Source organism: Cotesia glomerata, linkage group LG5 (genome assembly GCF_020080835.1).
Source record: "Cotesia glomerata isolate CgM1 linkage group LG5, MPM_Cglom_v2.3, whole genome shotgun sequence".
Classification (NCBI taxonomy): Eukaryota; Metazoa; Arthropoda; class Insecta; order Hymenoptera; family Braconidae; genus Cotesia; species Cotesia glomerata.
The window spans coordinates 22,099,472-22,118,338 of NC_058162.1; the positions used below are offsets into that span (position 1 = coordinate 22,099,472).

At 27.8% G+C, this 18,867-nt stretch overlaps 4 protein-coding genes across 4 annotated transcripts; 2 read left to right on the top strand and 2 right to left on the bottom strand.

Moving 5' to 3' along the window:
• Nucleotides 1-2,541: 2,541 nt before the first annotated feature.
• Nucleotides 2,542-6,152, top strand: LOC123266136 (adenosine deaminase 2-like). Its single transcript, XM_044730166.1, is given in 4 exon segments — nucleotides 2,542-2,650; nucleotides 2,711-3,305; nucleotides 5,384-5,501; nucleotides 5,503-6,152. Coding segments are annotated over 4 exon segments (1,422 nt in total). The 3' UTR covers nucleotides 6,103-6,152.
• A 3,722-nt stretch (nucleotides 6,153-9,874) lies between these two features.
• On the bottom strand, nucleotides 9,875-11,498 carry LOC123265942 (exosome complex component RRP40). The gene is made up of 2 exons (XM_044729929.1): nucleotides 11,202-11,498; nucleotides 9,875-10,424 (listed from the first exon to the last, which is right to left on the bottom strand). Exons 1-2 carry the CDS (start codon nucleotides 11,384-11,386, stop codon nucleotides 9,905-9,907), a joined length of 705 nt encoding a protein of 234 aa, XP_044585864.1. The 5' UTR covers nucleotides 11,387-11,498; the 3' UTR covers nucleotides 9,875-9,904.
• A 236-nt stretch (nucleotides 11,499-11,734) lies between these two features.
• LOC123265940 (peroxiredoxin-2) lies at nucleotides 11,735-13,950 on the top strand. Its single transcript, XM_044729928.1, has 5 exons — nucleotides 11,735-12,055; nucleotides 13,006-13,123; nucleotides 13,219-13,458; nucleotides 13,539-13,704; nucleotides 13,815-13,950. The coding sequence occupies exons 1-5, from the start codon at nucleotides 11,869-11,871 to the stop codon at nucleotides 13,866-13,868; spliced, it is 765 nt and encodes a 254-aa protein (XP_044585863.1). The 5' UTR covers nucleotides 11,735-11,868; the 3' UTR covers nucleotides 13,869-13,950.
• Nucleotides 13,719-18,854, bottom strand: LOC123265939 (chromatin assembly factor 1 subunit B). Its single transcript, XM_044729927.1, has 6 exons — nucleotides 18,586-18,854; nucleotides 18,376-18,508; nucleotides 17,799-18,105; nucleotides 17,435-17,698; nucleotides 17,135-17,362; nucleotides 13,719-14,445 (listed from the first exon to the last, which is right to left on the bottom strand). Exons 1-6 carry the CDS (start codon nucleotides 18,730-18,732, stop codon nucleotides 13,974-13,976), a joined length of 1,551 nt encoding a protein of 516 aa, XP_044585862.1. The 5' UTR covers nucleotides 18,733-18,854; the 3' UTR covers nucleotides 13,719-13,973.
• Nucleotides 18,855-18,867: the final 13 nt, after the last annotated feature.

Below are 18,867 nucleotides of genomic sequence, written 5' to 3' on the forward strand. Positions count from 1 at the left end.
AAATTGATTGAAGAAACAGTGTTACTATACTGAGAGAAAAAATTTCTTTTAAAAAAAAAATGAGCATTGTTGTGACAAGAAATTAATTTTTTGAAAATTTTAAACAATTTTTTTCCTTACACAGAAAAAAGTAAACTGTAATAAATAATAGTCGATTTATAATAAATAATGATCAATTGCTACAAATTACCATTTCAAAAAGTAAAATCGTGATTTTACTAATCACTTTATAATATTTATCATTTAAATGCTACAATTTATACTTTATATGGAAGAAAATACTATTTCAAAGAGCAATATTCGCTATGTAAATGTCGAAAATGTTCAAGTATAATAATTAAGAATTTTGACTTTGATGTTTATCATTTCGTACTTAAAAAATGATCGCATGCTATGTAAAAAATATAAAATACGGTTACTAAATTTCCAATACAAGCAACGTCAATATTTACAAAGTAAAATGGTAAATTTTAAACGCAACGCTAAAAATGAAACTATAATTATTAACTTGCTTGGACTGGTAAAATATATATTTTAAGAGTAGAATTTTAACTGTTTCAAATGTTAAATTCTCCTAGATTGAAATCCCTTTCTCTTCATCTGAGTTCCCCTTCTCCTCATAAAATGGACTATATATTGAAACGGCAATTTTTACTGTTTGAAACTGTAATTTTTTAAGATGACAGAGTTGAATGCATTGAAATAGTTTGCTTGATTTTTCTCAATTTGAAAAAAAAAAAAACAGTCCCCTGTCATGTTATATGGCAAAAGACACACAAATATCGAAAAAACAAAAATTAATTTGGCTGTTTATTTATTATCATTAAGCTGATAGTTTTGTAGCCCTTGTTAATTTTTTTTCTAATAAAATCAAAAATAATTTTGTCAGAAATTTTGTATAGATTTAAGCCGTCCTTACAGAGAATCACTTATTTATATTTTTGCTATCCCGATGTTCGCTGTACTGTTTGAAACTATTAAAATTAACGGGAATCCGAGTGAATTTTACAGTTTACTTTTTTCCGTGTAGCTAAAGAAATCAACATTTTTTTCACTGTAACTTTATTGTTGAAAAAAAGTTTTTTAGATTTGGAAAAAAACAATTTTAGAAAGACAACTTCTGAATTTTCATATAAAATTGTTTTTTCCCAAATGTGGGAGTACTTTTCCATTCTGGAAAATTTTGCGTCAACCACCGTACTCTTTGGGCCATAAAATCCCTTCCCCAGCATTCAAGGGGCTCATGACGTCACGGGACCCCAAGAACAACGCTAAGTGTTAGCAAAGGCTAACACCCTCAAGAGTCAAGGGGCACGAGGCAGACTTTCCTCAGCCTCTGAGATACACATATCTACGGGTTACTACACTTATCATATTTTCCTTTACTTAACGTATCGTATTATTGTAACCGCGGAGTACCATCTTGACATTAATACTTATACACGAACTTAATCTATTGTATCGTTTTACTGATAACTATATTCTACGGGATTGATTAATTATTGTGAAACTTTATTAACTTCATTCGAATATTGTAAAGAGTATAGTTATAACTTGAATAAATTATTAAACTAAATAAATAGATTGCTACACAAATTTAGAAAACTTTTTTTTAACGATAAAGTTACTGTGAGAAAAATTTTTATTTCTTCAGCTAAGAAATAAAATTGTTGAAATTATACATTTATAAATTTATTTAGATTTAAAGCATGTAAGCTATATTCATTTAATAGAATTTAATTTTACAATCTTCAATTATTATTATACTCTATCTGATACTATTTTATAAATATACCAAGCAATAATAACAGTAACCATACCTTCTACAGGCTACTTGAATTACAAACTTCTTATCTTTTTAGTTCATTGAACTAAAAGTTTTATTACTTCAATAAGAAGTTTGATTCATTAGAATCTATATAACTTTGTTAATATTTTTATTTTTATTAATAAAAGTTTTAATCGTTAAGAAAAATTTTTTACCTTCAAGTTTCAAAAACAATCATTTTATAGTTAATGCTACTATATGTCATGATATTAGTATTTAAATTATTAATAATAATAAATTAAAACTTATCCCAGTTATTTCAAAACTCTGGGCTTATAAATCAACTTTTATTACAAGAAATGTTTAATTATATCACTAAAAGAATTTTCTTTGTTCCGCATTTAAGTCACGGGTTCTGAAAAATTTTGTGCCGTGTCTTTATGTCGGTTCTAGCTTTGTATTACAGGCACGAGTTGTTAGTCGCGTGAATCGTGTTGATAGACATAACACATTTATATCAGTTACATGCTCACATAATTTACTATTAAAGCTTATATAGTTACATTAGTTTTAATTAATCAACAATCAGTAACTTCGACCTATAATAATTTAACTGAAATATGTAACTATAATTTTTTTCTCTGCATACCTGTTAAAAAGCAGACAACAATGCATTATTTAAAAACTATTTCTTCTTAATTCTATTCAATATTTTTATCAATATAAATGCGGAGTTTAACAGTCTAGAATTTTGGAATCAGCGGAACATTGTTATGCGAAAGGAAAAGAATCATATATTTGGAGCAAAATTAGTTCTCACTTCAAATGAAGATTTGGTTGACAATCTTCTGAAGAAGTTCAAGAAGAAAGAAATTGACGATGGTAAATAACATTATTTTTTATCTTTTACCATTTGATTTGTTTTCTTGAAAATAATTTCAGCATTTCTCAGTAAAATAAAGTTTTTACCAGCCAAAAACTTCATTGAAGCCCGAGAAGACATTGAAAAAACTGATGTCTTCAAAATAATAAAAAAGATGCCAAAAGGAGCCGCGCTTCATGCGCATGCCACAGCGATCGTTTCAGACAAATGGATCTATGAAAATGTAATCTTCCGTGATAATTTATATATCTGCATTACGCCTAAAAAAATATCTCTTTAATTTTTTAACATGCCTACAAATTATTGCGATTGGCAACTACTTATCGAGTTGCAAAAAATCAATCAAACACTTGCTGAAGAAATATACTCACGCATTCGAAAAGAATTATCGATGATCATTGATAACCCGGATATCGTATACCCTGATGTTGATTCTTCGTGGATTAAATTTGAAAAGATTTTTGATTTTGTAAGGCCGCTCCTGCATTACCGTCCTGTTTTTGAAGATCATTTTTATCAAGGGTTGAAAGAATTATATGAAGACAGAGTCATGTATCTTGAACTACGTTCTTCCTTAACTCCACTTTATGATTTAGATGGAATAAAATATGATTTATTTGATGTCATTAAGCTCTATAAAGAAATTACTGAAAGGTATAGTGATTTAATTACTAAACTAACAACCAACAGTCATTATGTGACTGCCGAAATTTACGGATTGAGAATAAGAAAAATTTGGCTTAATGATTTTTTTATATTTCTAATCACACTATGCATAGTTTGGGCACTTTTTAAATAAATAAAAAAAAATAATAGTGCTATGAAAAGATCAATTACAAATAATTTAATGGACAAATATGACAAAACAAATTTATAGAACCAACAAACTATTCAAAACTCCTCCAAACATTCAACATAACGATACGGCCATTCTAATACGTCATATCCCACATTATTTTAGAAAATTTTACAGCAGACGGTAAAAACAGTTCATTTTTAAAATTTATTAACTGGGATTCAATGAATGAAAATATTTATTTAAAAATAGTTATTTAACTATTTGACCTTTAAATTTTTAATATGACTTGCATAATATTGTCGTGATTCTATTTTTCAAAAAAAGTCAATATGTCAAATTTTGTGGGATCGATAAATAATTGACTATAACTGAATCGTTTATTTGAGAAACCCCATAAGTCATATTGTTTTTTAAATCGGGTTTATTACATTTTTCGGTTCTTTGAGTTTCCCCTTACTTATACCAGCACTAAAAAATATCAAATCCGTGTTCAAGACCTAACCAATCAGCCGATATAAATCTCATTTAGTTGAGAAACCCCATAAGTCAGTGACTTATGGGGTTTTTCGAATAAACATTCAATTTCAAAATTCGAAAAATAAATTTCTTTTTGTTTTTATTTTCAATAAAACTTCTTCTGAGTAGAAAAATTCAGTTCAATGCAAAATATTTAAACTACAATAATTTTCAAAGTATGGGTTTAAAAAAATTAAATTAAATTATTGTTTTATTGTTTGATGAGATTTCACTGACTTTAATTTTAAAATGATTGATTGTTAGATAATTAGAAACTAAATTTACTGTTAAATACTTGAATTTTAATGAATTTTACAATATTCGCTTGATGGATTAAAATAAAAAATATGTTGTTTTATTGTTAACTCTGATTTAACTGATTTAAATTATGAAATTAATGATAACCAAATAAAATTATATTTACTATTCAATACTTTGATTTCAATAATTTTTGCAATTTTAGTTTTATAAAGTTAGATTGTGATGAATTAAAATGTTGTTTTATTGTTGACTCTCAGTTCACTAATTTGAAATTAAAAATAGATGATTTATTATAATTTTCGTTAATTGTAGTTCCAATACATATTTTTTACTTTATTTTATAAATATAATAAATGATTGACGGAGAAAAATTAATAAATTAATGATTTTATTACAATTCTGTTCGTTTTGGTGAGAAACCCCATAAGTCAATCAACTTCAAATCATTATAATGAATAGTAGTATTTAACAATTAAATTTTTTCATGCTCGAATATTTTTTCGGGATACTAACATTATTATTATTTATCATTGGTTCATGATGTTAATGCAAACTTAACCGAGAAAAATGTTTTTTGCTCCTCCTGAAAAATTTAGTATTTTTGACTTATGGGGTTTCTCAAATAAACGATTCAACTGTAGAATATATAAAATCGTGGAAAGGCACTAATTCTTGTCAAGACCTTTCTGATAAGACCAAATTTAACTATAAAAATTCCTTTAAAAATAATAATATGCTTGTCACAAAATTTTCCTTTCTCTCTAAAATTATTTAAATCATAAATGACTATCGCTGAAAAAATACCAAAACCAATTTACGATAAAGACATACCTGTTACAAAATTTTTCTTATTCTCTTAATTATATAGATAATTTTTATTTTACCTTCAATAAAATCAGAAATATCTTTTTTTCCCCTCCGGGCGTAAAGCGGCAACTTCAGCCCCGCTGCGCTAAACGAAGTTGCCGCTTTACACCTCCGTCGAGGAAAAAAATAGTATACACTCCTCAGGAAGTAAATAAGAAAGCCTCAGATCACATGTTTGTTGACCTCGGCTTCGCCTCGGCCAACAATTACATGTGATCTAAGACATTTCTTACTTTACTTCCCTAGGGGTGTAATATAGTATATAATTTTGTTTAAATATTCTTCACAGATTCATCAACGACTACCCAGATTTTTCAGGGGTAAAAATAATTTATACATCATACCGAAGAATGTCTTCAGCGAATTTACAGAAATGTGTTAATGACACCATTAAATTAAAAATAAAATCATCCGAATTTTCTTGCTGGATTTGACTTGATTGGGTAAGAAGAGAAAGGATACTCGATAGTCGATCGACTTGATATAATTAAACCTCTAATTAATCACGTACGATTTTTCTTCCACGCTGGAGAGACAGGTTGGTATGGTTTGGAGACTGATGAAAATCTTCTTGACGCAGTTTTGTTGAACACGACACGCGTCGGTCACGGCTATGCTCTTTTGAAACACCCGAAAGTGTTGCAATTGATGAAAACTAAGCACATAGCCGTGGAAGTATGTCCCATTTCGAACCAAGTTTTGGGATTAGTTGAAGACATGCGCAACCATCCAGCGAGCGCTTTGTTCGCTAAAGACTTTCCTGTGGTTATTTCAAATGATGATCCCGGTTTGTGGGGAGCCAAAGGTCTCATTCATGATTTCTACGAGGCTTTCATGGGTATGATGTCCTTGAAAGCTGGTCTTAAAGCTCTTAAACAACTGGCTCTCAATTCTTTTTACTACAGCAGTATGGATGATCTTCAGAAACAAAAAACTTATGACGTCTGGAGGTTGCGATGGGACATATTCATTAATGAAATAATTGATCGGTACAATTTATCAAAATAAGTACTTTGAGAACTAAATCTAAACTAAATCTAAATCTTTGTTAAATGTCATCGAGGCTCAATTTAAGTGATTATATACACTTAGAATTTTTTAATTTCATTTTTGTGATTTACATATTTTTAAGTATTTTCAAAGTTGCACGCATGATGCTGACAATTTGAACTCCTTTTGCTAAAAACTGTGTTTTAAAAATCGGTGTGCAAGATTTATCAAAAACGGCTGAACTGAACAGTCTCAAGTTTCTGCATAATTTTTTTAATTAAATGCTGTTAAAAAAAAGAAACAGTTATTTCTCAAAATGGTTTGGAAGAAAATTTCCGTGAGGACAAATGTATTTTTTTAATTTTTATAAATTATAATTGGTAGTAATTATAAATGGACGTCATATAATTTTATTAACTTAGCTATGTAAAAATACCAAAGACGGTTTTAATTAAAAATCTCATTTTATCTACTAAGATTGCGCAAACGTGTATTAAGATTACAATAAAATTTTCCAATTTTATTGTTAATTTTGTGAGTTTAGTCAACGAAAGATTGATTTTTTTAAGGCAGATTTCTTTAGAAATCTATCTATTGTAGCCGGTCTCATATCGTAATTTTTAGAAAATTTTGTCATAATGTTTCATTTCATCGAGTAATGTCGAAAAATGGCATTAGCTCAAAAGTTTATATATATAAATGATATAACGCGCCATGTCAGCAGGATTGCGCCCACAGTTCTCAACCGATCGTCATGAAATTTTGTGGGCTTATTCTTTAAATGAATACCAAGATTAAGTTCGAAGCTGAGAAAAATCGACCGGTTAGTTTACAAGTTGTGGGTATTTAAAAATTTCTTTCATTTTCAAAAAATTTGGAATTACTTAGATTTTATGAAAATAATTGTTCAGGTGTAAAAGATCGATAAAATCTATCAAATTCATCTTAAACTTCATGTAATTACCTTCAATATAAACTATCATTTGTCTAGTTTTGATGATTTTTTCAATTAATTCCGTGATTTTGAAAATTTTCCAAAATTTTTTAACGAACGTATTTCGGCCCTTTTTCTTCAAATAATTTTTAAGCCATAAAAGATAGCTATAATCTATCAAATTTATGTTGAAATTTACATAATTATCTTCAATTTGAGCTATTATTTGTCGCCTTTTGATACTTTTTTCAATTTATTTCGTAGTTGGAAAAATTGAAAAAAATCTAGAATAAATAAATTTTTAGTTTTTATCATCAAATGACTTTCATCTGTTACAAATCCTATTTTTTAGTTAGATGTCTTAATTGCCTTTTAATAACGTGTTTTTTCTTCAATATTCAATATGTTACTGTTAAGAAGGCAATAATGCGACTTACTTCCAACTCTGTAGGTCCGGATAATTTCCCAATTAAGGCGTGTAAATGCTTAATATCGTTTGTGTTGCCATTTGTTACATTGCTTTTTAATAATTCGTTAAATTCTGGAGTCTTTCCTGATGATGGAAGTTGTCGCGTATTGTCCCAATACCGAAGAGAACAAATGCTGAGATATGTGCTGATTACCGACCTATATCGCTGACGAGTAATTTATCGAAAGCACTTGAAAGATGCGTACATGATTAGATTATTAAGTATGTTACTGAGAACAATTTCATAGATGAGTACCAGATAGCTTTTAGGGAGGGCCTGAATACACAGACTGCTGTAATAAAGCTCTGTGATGATATTCGCTTGGCAATAAATGCATCTAAAGTCACTGTAGCTGTTTTCTTTGACCTAAGTAAGGCTTTTGATTCTGTAAATCACAAAAGACTATTACACAAGTTGTTATTGATGAATTTCTCTACTGATGCCATTACGTGGATTAGGTCTTATTTGACTCAAAGAAAGCAGCAGGTGTTTGCTAATGAGTGCGCATCCTCTTGGAGGAATGTATTAAATGGTGTGCCACAAGGCAGTGTGCTTGGCCTTTTATTGTTCTCGCTTTATATTTCGGATCTCTCTCAACAGCTGAGCTGTCGATATTTGCTTTATGCTGATGATTTAGTAATATACTTACCCTGCTATCCAGAACAGATAAATGAATGTGTTGCTGCCCTGAATGCGGAAATAGTTAAAATTTTAGAATGGTGCAATATCAATTACCTTAAGTTAAATGCATCAAAGACAAAAGCTGTGATTTTTGGTAGTCGAGTTAAAGTTAACTGTAATAATTGTAAGTATGCTGATTGTATTCGCGTAAATGATTGCATTATTCACTACGATACGACAATTAAGTATCTTGGCGTGTTAATTGATAGCACTCTCACCTGGGAAAATCAGGTTATGAGTGTTTGTAATAGGGCAATGCGGGTTCTGGCGCAGTTTAAGATTAATAATGAAATCTTCAACGAAAAACTGCGTATAAAGCTTGTCACCACTTTAATATTCCCAGTGTTTGATTATTGTTGTGCGGCTTACTGCAATATTACTAATGACTCGCAAATGCGATTACAGCGCAAAATGAATTGCTGTGTTCGCTATATCTATAAAATTGCGAGGGCTGAACACATTACTCCGTACTTTAAGAGGCTGGGTTGGTTAAAGCTGAGTGACAGAAGAAACTACTTTATAGCATGCCTCTTTTACAAAGAAATATATTTAAATTATCGTCAGCTATTTAAATGTCACTTAGAATTTTTGCCGGTTGCGTTGCGTAGAGGCGATGTAAGGGAAGATTATCTACGGCTACCTAGATCTAATTATTGTATGTATGATAACTCGTTTCTTGTTGGTGGTATACGCATCTGGAATGCGCTGCCAGCTGAAATTACAAAAGCCGAAAGTTTCGAAATATTCCGTAGACTGTGCTATGATTATTATTTCCAAAATTATTGATCTGCTATATTGAACGTTTATTACTGCTATTGAAGGTTGTTGAGCTTTGTATAACACAAGTATTATTTATAAGCATGATTAACATGTTATTACTGTTAATTACTATATTTATTTTTATGTTATTTTTTTTGTATCTAAAACTCTGTACATCATACACTAATTATAAATGTATATTTGATGATGGTTCTGAGGGAACCTAGGCTCCAGAATCCAATAAAATTATTATCTATCTATCTATTCAAAGAAATCTACCTATCCATGTCGGGTATGGCCGAATGGCGCTTTTTTTTATTATAAAATCCGGTATTTTATTTTACCGTGTTTTCGTCTTGTAATTTTACCACTATGTTGTTAAGTATATAATAAGCTCATTTTTAAAACATGCATACAAAGATTGATAAACTTACAAAGGCAATGTCGTAATATTATCATTCATAAATGATTAATTTTTTTTCATAGACTTGATATTTAATTTTAAAATATCTTTGTATACTGGAAAGTTATTAATTTACGAAAATTTTTAACAGTTTATTTTTCAGTAATTAATCGAAGGATTAATAATTCCGCTAAATATTTCATATTTTTTTTAATAATTTAAGGTTAAAATTTTTTTATAAAGCCGTCATTTAGTTGAAAATATATATTTTTATTATTCCTTCAATTAACTACTAGATAATATCTTATATTAGCGAAACTTTTTTGGTTTTTTGAAATTGAAGTTCAAAATCACCTCACATAAGTAGATCTATGTTCATACTAATAAATTAAGAAGCTTCTTCAAAAAAAATAAATTTTTTTTTCTGGTCTTCTAAGCGCATGTTGCTTTAATTTAAAAAAAAAAAAAAAAAAAAACGAAAAGTTAAGATTTAAACTATCAATAAATAATTTAAATAAATTATTCCTAATCTTAAAAACTTTAAAATTTATTTTTACCTTAAAAAATTTATAATTAATAATTAATGAATACAATTTGAGCAATATTGTCACACAATTTTTGAATTTGATCATTACTTGTGTACTCAGCAGCCAAAATCGCATTAGCCAGCGCGATAGTTTCTTTGACAGACCTAGCTTTGATCCAAATTCTCCCGTTCATACCCACAGCAATTTCATACGGCTGTTCCTTGGCAAATGCCTCAAAGAAAGGATTATTCGGGCTCAGTATCTTCCTAACAAGACTCAGCGAACATGTAAACAGCATTCCGTCGGGCCCCAAGACACCCAGTTTGCCTTTTTTACCCAGAGAATCTACACAAACTAACTCTGGTTCCATATCCTTGCTTGCAATCAACAATTTAGCGAACACAATATCTCCAATCTGTACATCAGGGCGATTACGCTTGCTGGCACCTTCAAAAGCTAGATAGGGTAACGCAGCTTGATCGCTGGCTCCGATGTCAACTTTGAATATATCACCAGCTTTTTGGGTTATTATTCCTACCACGTTTTCACCACGTGCTGGAACATATCTGCGTAAATGGTAAAAAAAAATTAAATAATTGTACAGTACTTAAGTATTATTAATCACCGGATTTGAATGATAAATTAAATTTGTAATAATATTAAATATTAATTTATTGACAAATTTATTAACAAAATATTATTTAATTATGACATTGAAATTAGCAGACATTTGACAATTTTTTGATTTTTCTTGAAAAATAAACTAGGTAGGTCTAAAAAATTAAAAAAAAAAATTGAATTTATAATTTTTAGCGCTTTTAAGATGTAAATTTTAAATTAATTTATTCTAGCTATAATTTATTTGTTAGAAAAATATGAAAATTTGATAATTTTTATATTTTTTATACTAAAAAAATTATGGCAAAAAAAAATAAAGAAAAAAAATTAAGATGTAGAAATTTTTAAAAATTAAAAATGCAATTTTTTAAAAATAATTGTTCTGAAAAAATTTGTTTGTTAAAAAAAATTCAAAAATGGTCAAGTGGCTGCTTAATTTAATGTCACAAAAAAAATTTTGAAAATTATGAAAATCAACTTAGCCGACATTTAAAAATTTTAATAATTTTTTTTATTGAAAAAATTATTAAAAAAATTATGAGAAAAAAAAATCCATTTGTAAAAAAACTTGAAAAATTTTAAGTGCAATTTTTTAAAAATATTTTTTTGTTCCAATTTAATAAATAAAAAAATTAGAAACGTCGGCTAACTTTAGTATTATTTGAAAATTTTTTATCAGATTTTTTTCAATTTCAGTATTATTAATTAATTAACTAATTTTTTACCTTCGTTGATAACTATCTACATAATAAATAGTCGTACGTTTTTTTAAAACTCCGGCTTTACATGAATAAACAATGTCACCATCACGTCTCAATCCTGGTCCAAGGACTATTTTTTCTTTTGGTTTTTCTGTCGTTTTTTTTATAATATCACCAGGCATCACCAGATCTCCTATCATCTCACCCATTTTTTGGATTTAAATAATTAATAAACAATTATTTATTTATTTTTTTATGACTGACCACGAGCACGTGTACGCGCACAAACTGATGTTACCGAAAAAGACAATACCAAATAAAAAAAAACTATGTGGTTGGTAAAGTAGATAACCTACAAACTTACAATTAACATTTTTTTATTTTTTTTAATACGTGGGTATACACAACTAGTTATTTTGAATGTAAAAATACAGTGGTCAGCTAAATATAATAAACAAGTGAATAAATTAAAATATCTCAGTGTCTTACTTATATTTACAAATTTCATTTTATTAATTCCATATGTAAAATTTTCAATTCGCGATTCACTTTTTTTTTCACAATAAATTAGCATTTTTTATTTTCGTCTGCTTTAGTTGACTTTATAACACTCAATAGTGACACGTGTTATCTTTGATAAGCGATTTTTTAAATAAAAAATTATAAGTATTGAAAAACAACAGCTTTAAAAATGAAATCTTTGACAGCAATACGTTTACTTTCAATTTTAGTTTTTTTTATAAGCTACAAAAATAATGTTATAGCTAATCATTACACAAATGGAGAAAGTGAAGCATGTTATTCCTATGCTGGAGGATCTGTTTATCCAGCCGGTTCACAACATGCTGACCATCAATTGCATACAACAAAAGCCGTTAGTAAGTTACTTTAAAATTGTAATAAAAATAATATTTTTACATATCAAAAAAATATGATACTGAAATCAACAAACATTTTTCAATTTCTTTTATTTTTATTATAAATCAATTATAAAGAAAAAATATTTTTACAAAATTTGCACCTCTAATTTTTTATAATTTTTAAATGTATAATTTTTTATGACATTAAAGTTAGCAGTCGCTTGAACATTTTTTTATTTTTTTTTAACAAACAAATTTGTTCCAAAAAATTATTTTTAAAAAATTGCATTTTTTATTTTTTTCAATTTCTACATGTCAATTTTTTTTCTAATTTTTTTTTGCAATTATTTATTTCTTAAAAAAATTGTTAAAATTATCAAAAATCTGCTAAATTAATTTTCATAATTTTGTATCAAAATTTTATTATTACTATAATTTAGTTGTAAAAATCCAAAAAAATGACAGATGTCTGTTAATTTCAGTTTAAAAAAAAAATAATTTTATATTGCAGTTTTTGCAATCACATATTTATGATGAAAAAAAAGAAAATAGTTCGAAATAAATGACTTTCATTTATTATTCATAATAATTTATGGCTAATTTTAAAGTAAGCTTATAAATACGTTTCAATTTTTATTAATTTGGAGGATAAAATTTCCAGGATAAAATTATTATTGCCAGTATATCTATAAACATAAAATACATAGATATATATTGGTATCGGATAAAATTTTATCTCGTATTGAAAAACTGGCTCTTAATGACATCAAAATTAGCAGTTACTTAACCATTTAAAAATTTTTTTTTAACAAATAGATTTTTCCAAAAAATTGCATTTTTTATTTTTTAAAATTTCTAAATGTCAATTTTTTTTTTCTACTTTTTTTGCCATAATTTATTTGTTAAAAAAATTCTTAAAATGATCAAATATCTGCTAAATTAATTTTCATTAATATTTAAAATTTAAGTTGGAAAACCTGCACCATACTGGGAAGGAACGGCTGTTGTAAATGGAGAATTCAAAGAAATAAAATTAACTGATTTCAAAGGCAAATATCTTGTATTTTTTTTCTACCCACTTGATTTGTAAGTAATTAAAAATTTGTTATTATACTATCAAGATGACTGACAGATTCAAAACTCTTTTTTAATTTTATAAAATTAATCATATTTTATTTCAGTACCTTTGTTTGTCCAACTGAAATTTTAGCATTTTCTGACCGTGTTCAAGAGTTTAAAAAATTAAACGTCCAAGTAGTTGCAGCATCAGTAGACTCTCAATTTACTCATCTGGCATGGATGAATACACCGCGGAAAGAAGGTGGACTGGATAAAATAAAAATACCGTTGCTATCGGACTTAACTCATAAAATATCTAAAGATTATGGTGTATATCTCGATGACTTGGGCCATACATTACGGTAGAAATATCCTTCACATTTATTCATCATTGATATTATTCAACTATATTTTTTATTTATTGCTTTAAAAAATCCTATAGAGCGCTGTTTATTATCGATGGAAAAGGAATTTTACGACAAATAACAATGAACGATTTACCAGTAGGTCGCTCGGTTGATGAAACATTGCGTTTAGTACAGGCATTTCAATACACCGATGAACATGGCGAAGTTTGTCCAGCAGGTTGGAAACCAGGCCAAGATACAGTGAGTTGAAAATATCTTTTTAACATAAAATTTATTCTTCAAAATTGTATACAAATTACCTTAACTATATACAGATTTAAATGGTTCTTAATGATTTCATTTTGTTTCAGATAATTCCAAATCCAGTTGATAAGAAGAAATTTTTCTCTAAAAATCTTGACTGATTTGAATTTTGTATGAAAAAAAAAAAAAAATTTTTTTTTCAATTTTTTTGTAATAATAAACTTTGTAACAGTGATTTAATTGTTGAAAAATGATAACGAGTGTTATTATTTATCCTTGGTACGTTTAGGACTGGAAATAGTTATCAACTGAACGCGTCTAGGTGTCTTGGCAGAAAGAAATTGTGGTTTATCAGTTTTAGGCGGAGTAGTTTTGGAAGTTTTATTATCACTTTTTATATTTTCCATAGTTTTAATAGGTGGTTCAACATTACTGACTTCATTGTAAACCAATTTTATGTCTTCAGTATCCTCCATATTATCTGGTATGGATTTAACAGCATCAACATCCATCGCTTCATTATTAACATCAGGCAGAAAACATGCTTTTTTCTGGCTTACATTTTGTTTGTTAGTTTCTTTAGCCTCCGATCTTTCATTTAATTTAGAACCATTCACCGAATTTATTGATATTGGTTCATTAGCAGTGTAGACTTTACCTAATTCACCTTCTTGGAAATGTATAATTGAACAGTAACCATCTGTTGATGACAGCACCAATATACGACCATCTGACGACCTAATTAATTTCAATAAATTATTTTTAACAATTACTTTACACTCTGAATTAATTCTAAACGGAGACTATATCGATGGTCTAATTAGTAATTTGTCTAACTCCTTATTTTTTTCGAAGGTGATTTTTTAACATTATGATGTAGCAGTAGTCCAATTATAAATTATTTGAATAATTAAAATCAAAATATTATACGTTTATTAGATATTAATGATATTAAATGGTTTTTTAAAGTGATAATAAATTTTGAATTAATTGTTTTTTTGGTACAAATATAAGACTCTCTAAAATGGAGTTAGACAATTTGCTAATTAGAACATCGATATAATATATTGTGTGACTAGGGATGAAACAACCATTTCAGATGCGAAGCGAGGACTAGCATTACTCGGTCTGAAATCGTGTTTCATTCCGCGTTACACATGATATTTTTCATATAAGTTGCATTAAAAATCCTAATTTCAACGTCTGGAACCAACCAGAACTAGATAATTTGAAACGAATAGTGAAAATACAATTTTATTATTAAACTTATTAAGGAAATTAAAAATTACAATTCAAGAAACTAATAGTTTATTTTTTATTAAACACTAGCGGTTACTCGCCCGCTCCGCTGGGCGCTTCCCTGAATAAAAAAAAGTATTGAGACAAAGAAAAAAGTATTGAAAAGTATTGGATTGACTAGAAAACCAATACTTTTCAATACTTTTTTTTTTATCAGGGTTTATAGAATTGCATTTTTAGATCTAGACTTGAAATTTAATTAGAGTATTGTTTTGACTTGCACAGATTCCCAATTTTATCGAATTGGCATGCACCTTTTATCCATGTAATTATTCTAGCTAATATTCATTGTAACTTTCAATGTGCAATCGTTATAACATTCCCATATCTTTCTTACAAAAGTGAATAATAATTGATATGGAAAAAAAATTTGTAATGAGCATTGAAGGTTTCAGTTAAAGAAATTGCAGGTCTCATAAGTAAAGAAATCTGCCTAGTATGTAAACATAACCAATAGAATTAAAAAATTTATTTTAAACAAATGACAATCGAATAGAACAAATTTAGTTACAATAAAAATTCATTATTTCTAAGTCAAAACAATATAGGTTCCGGATAAGTAATCACCACCATATCATATACTAAAACCTTCTCCGAAACACGCTAGATCATGGTATAAGTATTATTCTGATCGGTTCAGTAGTTTTCGCTGTATAACCGGACAAAAAAACCTGCTCTCCATTTATTAGTATAGATAGAAGATAGATTATTCGTAAATCGAGATAGTTTTAGATTTTATTGTATTTTATTTAACGCCAAACGGCAATTTACATAAAAATATCAAGTAAGATAAAAGCCCCAATAGATGATCACGTACCAGTATATGATCACTCCATTTATTTGTATATCTATATTCACAAACATAGGTATACAAATACATGGAGTGATCATATACTGGTACATGATCATATATTGGGGCTTTTACCTTATAGAATATTAAATTTATCAAATAAATTTAATCAAGTGATATTACATTAAATGATGGTAAAGAGAGCAGATAAAAATGAAAAATTCTAAAATTTTAAGACATAATTGCAAGTACTAGGTGGGGAAATAGCAAAATGTAAAAAAAAAAGATTCTTGTATTTGTTTATATTGTCATTCTTATTTGTACTAAGTAACAGAATTATAATATGACAGTACAATTACCGGTTAGAATGAAAATTATAAAGGTATAAAATAAGCAAAAGATTCTCTCATAGCGGGCAGAAAATCATCACACTGATAGAAGGATTTATTAACTATTAATAATTTAATTTATTTGAAGACAATTATTTAATTTATTAAATTTTAATAAATATTTTTTAACATTCAATAAATATTTATTTGGGAAGAAAGTACATTTATTAATAATTAATAAGTATTTATTAATAGTTAACAAATATTTATTAACATTTAATAAACCGTATTTTATAAATAATTTATTAACTGCTAATAAATCGACGGTCTAATTAGCAATTGGTCTAACTCCTTATTTTTTAGAGGGTGATTTTTTAACATTTTGATACAGGAATAGTCCAATTATAAATTATTTGAATGATCCAACCCAAAATATTATACCTTTATTAGATATTAATGATATTAAATGGTTTTTTAAAGTGATATTAAATTTTGAATCAATTGTTTTTTGATACAAATGGAAGATTCTCTAAAATGGAGTTAGACAATTTGTTAATTAGAACGTCGAAATATTTCTTAAATCCTATGATGTTAAAAAATCATTTAAGGTAAAAGACCCCATTACTTTCTTTGATTTCGGTACTTATTCAATTCATGGAATCATTAATTTCAATAATGAATATATTATTTCTAATCTTTAAGACCTTTAGATAAAAAAAAATTTAATTTTTATTCCAAGTAGAACGTTTTTTCATTGAAAGAAAACGTGTCACTAATAGGGGTTAAAGGTGCCACTAATGGGGTCTTTTACCTTATTAACAGTTAATAAAGCTTATTAAATATAAACAAATCCTTCTATCAGTGCAGTTTCTGCCCCCGGGAAAAAAATGATCGTTTTCTGTCCGGCAACAGTCGCAATAGTCCGAAATTGACTAGTATCAGTTGGCTCAACAGGCATTGAAACTCGCATTTTCAATACAGGTTATATGAAAAATTACTATTTACTTACCAAGTAACATCAGTGAGACGGGTGTAGTGAATATTAGAAATAATGGCTATTGGCGATATCTGCTGTGTGTCGTAAATAAAAACAGATTTTTGAGTTGCTACTGCAAATACCAAACGATATGGCAGCGCTATAAGAGCGACTGGACCTTGATCTCTTAATTCAAAATATAATGGACAACATCTTACTGCAATCGTTGGTTCATCCAATGACGGCAATATCATTATTGGTCTAAATTTATCGTAAAAATAAAAGATATAAAATCAAACATGTACTTTTTTAAAATTAAAAAAAAAAACTTACTCTTTAATATTATTACGTGAAAAAATAATAGTCGAATTTGACAAACGATCTGTCGATTCTGGTGATTCAATAATACCTGAGGGTGCAATTATTAATGAACCATCAATAGTGAATGTTAATCTACGGAAAAATGATTTAAATGTATCATCATAAAACAGTCGTATTGTTTTATTTTCCAGCGGATGACCTGGTGGGGTTGGTATTTTCGATTTACTAACACGTTGGATTGTTTTCATACTATTTACATCAATAAGACGACACTGCCTAAAATTTTAATAATCAATTAATAACTACTTCATAATTTTTAAATAATGTATGATACATTAATAAAAATTATCATCATTATAATTATTATCATCATTACCTATCAGTACTCAAAGTTGCAATGTATTGATTACATGGATCCCAAGCTACTCCTTGAACAAATCCTTTGTAATCTTGTAAAATACTGACAGTACGACCTTTTTGCACATCCCAAATAATAGCAGTATTGTCTACAGATCCAGATACGAGCATATTATTGTCTGGCGACCAGCTGAGGTCATACACATCTTCCAAGTGCCCTCTCAATATTTTCCATGACGTCCATTGTTCTTCATTTAAATTTTCTTCACCAAGTAATGGAGGTGGTTCTGTTCCTTCTTTTTGCTTCCATAGACAAATTATTGATTCTATAATAATTATTTAATGTCATAAATTTCAATCATCTTTAAAAAAAAGATGCTACTGAAATCAACATAGTAAATTGTATAATTTTTTTAACAAGTAAAATATCATAAAAAAATTTAAGAAAAAATTCTCCACGTAAAAATTTTTAAAAATCAGTGATGCAACTTTTTTAGTATTAATTTTTTTTTTTTTAAATAAAAAAATTTTTAAGTGTCTGCTAAGTTTAGTATTATAAAAAAATAAGGTTATAAATTTTGATAAATTATTTGAACCATCGTCTCCGGTAGCTAAAATTTCTCCAGAGGGTGAAAATCTGACAACATTCACGGATTTTTGGTGACGATTCAAGTCAGCAACACAGTTGACCAACGCTACGCCTAATTCATTTATTGTTACGTGCCAAATCTACAAAAAATAAAACAAAAATATATATTGTTAATGTTAAAATATAAATATTGAATATGAATAAAGTTTTTACATACCAAAACATGAGAGTCGGCACCACCAGTTGCTAAACGCCAATAAATTTTATCAGTTTTATCATCTTTGTTAAATTTACATTGTTGTAAATCAACACTCAATACTGGATCACGATTGTGCCATGATATTTCTGGTATTGTACACTTCATAGTAATTAACTCTTTAACTTTTTAAATAATTACTTATATAAAAAACAATAATAAAAAATAACCTACAAAACAGAGAAGTTTAACTAACGCCAAATGCCATTGTGATATTTATTTCCCGCTAATTTCCAGTGTTAG

Bases quoted from the DNA above. Each gene is read 5' to 3' on its own strand.
- LOC123265942 (XM_044729929.1), bottom strand. From the start codon at position 11,386: ATGGGTGAGATGATAGGAGATCTGGTGATGCCTGGTGATATTATAAAA. The intron at 10,425-11,201 runs GTAAAAAATTAG...CCATTTACGCAG, and splicing joins GTAGATAGTTATCAACGAAG to ATATGTTCCAGCACGTGGTG.
- LOC123265940 (XM_044729928.1), top strand. From the start codon at position 11,869: ATGAAATCTTTGACAGCAATACGTTTACTTTCAATTTTAGTTTTTTTT. The intron at 13,459-13,538 runs GTAGAAATATCC...AAAATCCTATAG, and splicing joins GACTTGGGCCATACATTACG to AGCGCTGTTTATTATCGATG. The intron at 13,705-13,814 runs GTGAGTTGAAAA...ATTTTGTTTCAG, and splicing joins GGAAACCAGGCCAAGATACA to ATAATTCCAAATCCAGTTGA.
- LOC123265939 (XM_044729927.1), bottom strand. From the start codon at position 18,732: ATGAAGTGTACAATACCAGAAATATCATGGCACAATCGTGATCCAGTA. The intron at 17,699-17,798 runs GTAATGATGATA...TTAAAATTTTAG, and splicing joins GCAACTTTGAGTACTGATAG to GCAGTGTCGTCTTATTGATG. The intron at 17,363-17,434 runs GTAAGTTTTTTT...CGATAAATTTAG, and splicing joins TCACGTAATAATATTAAAGA to ACCAATAATGATATTGCCGT.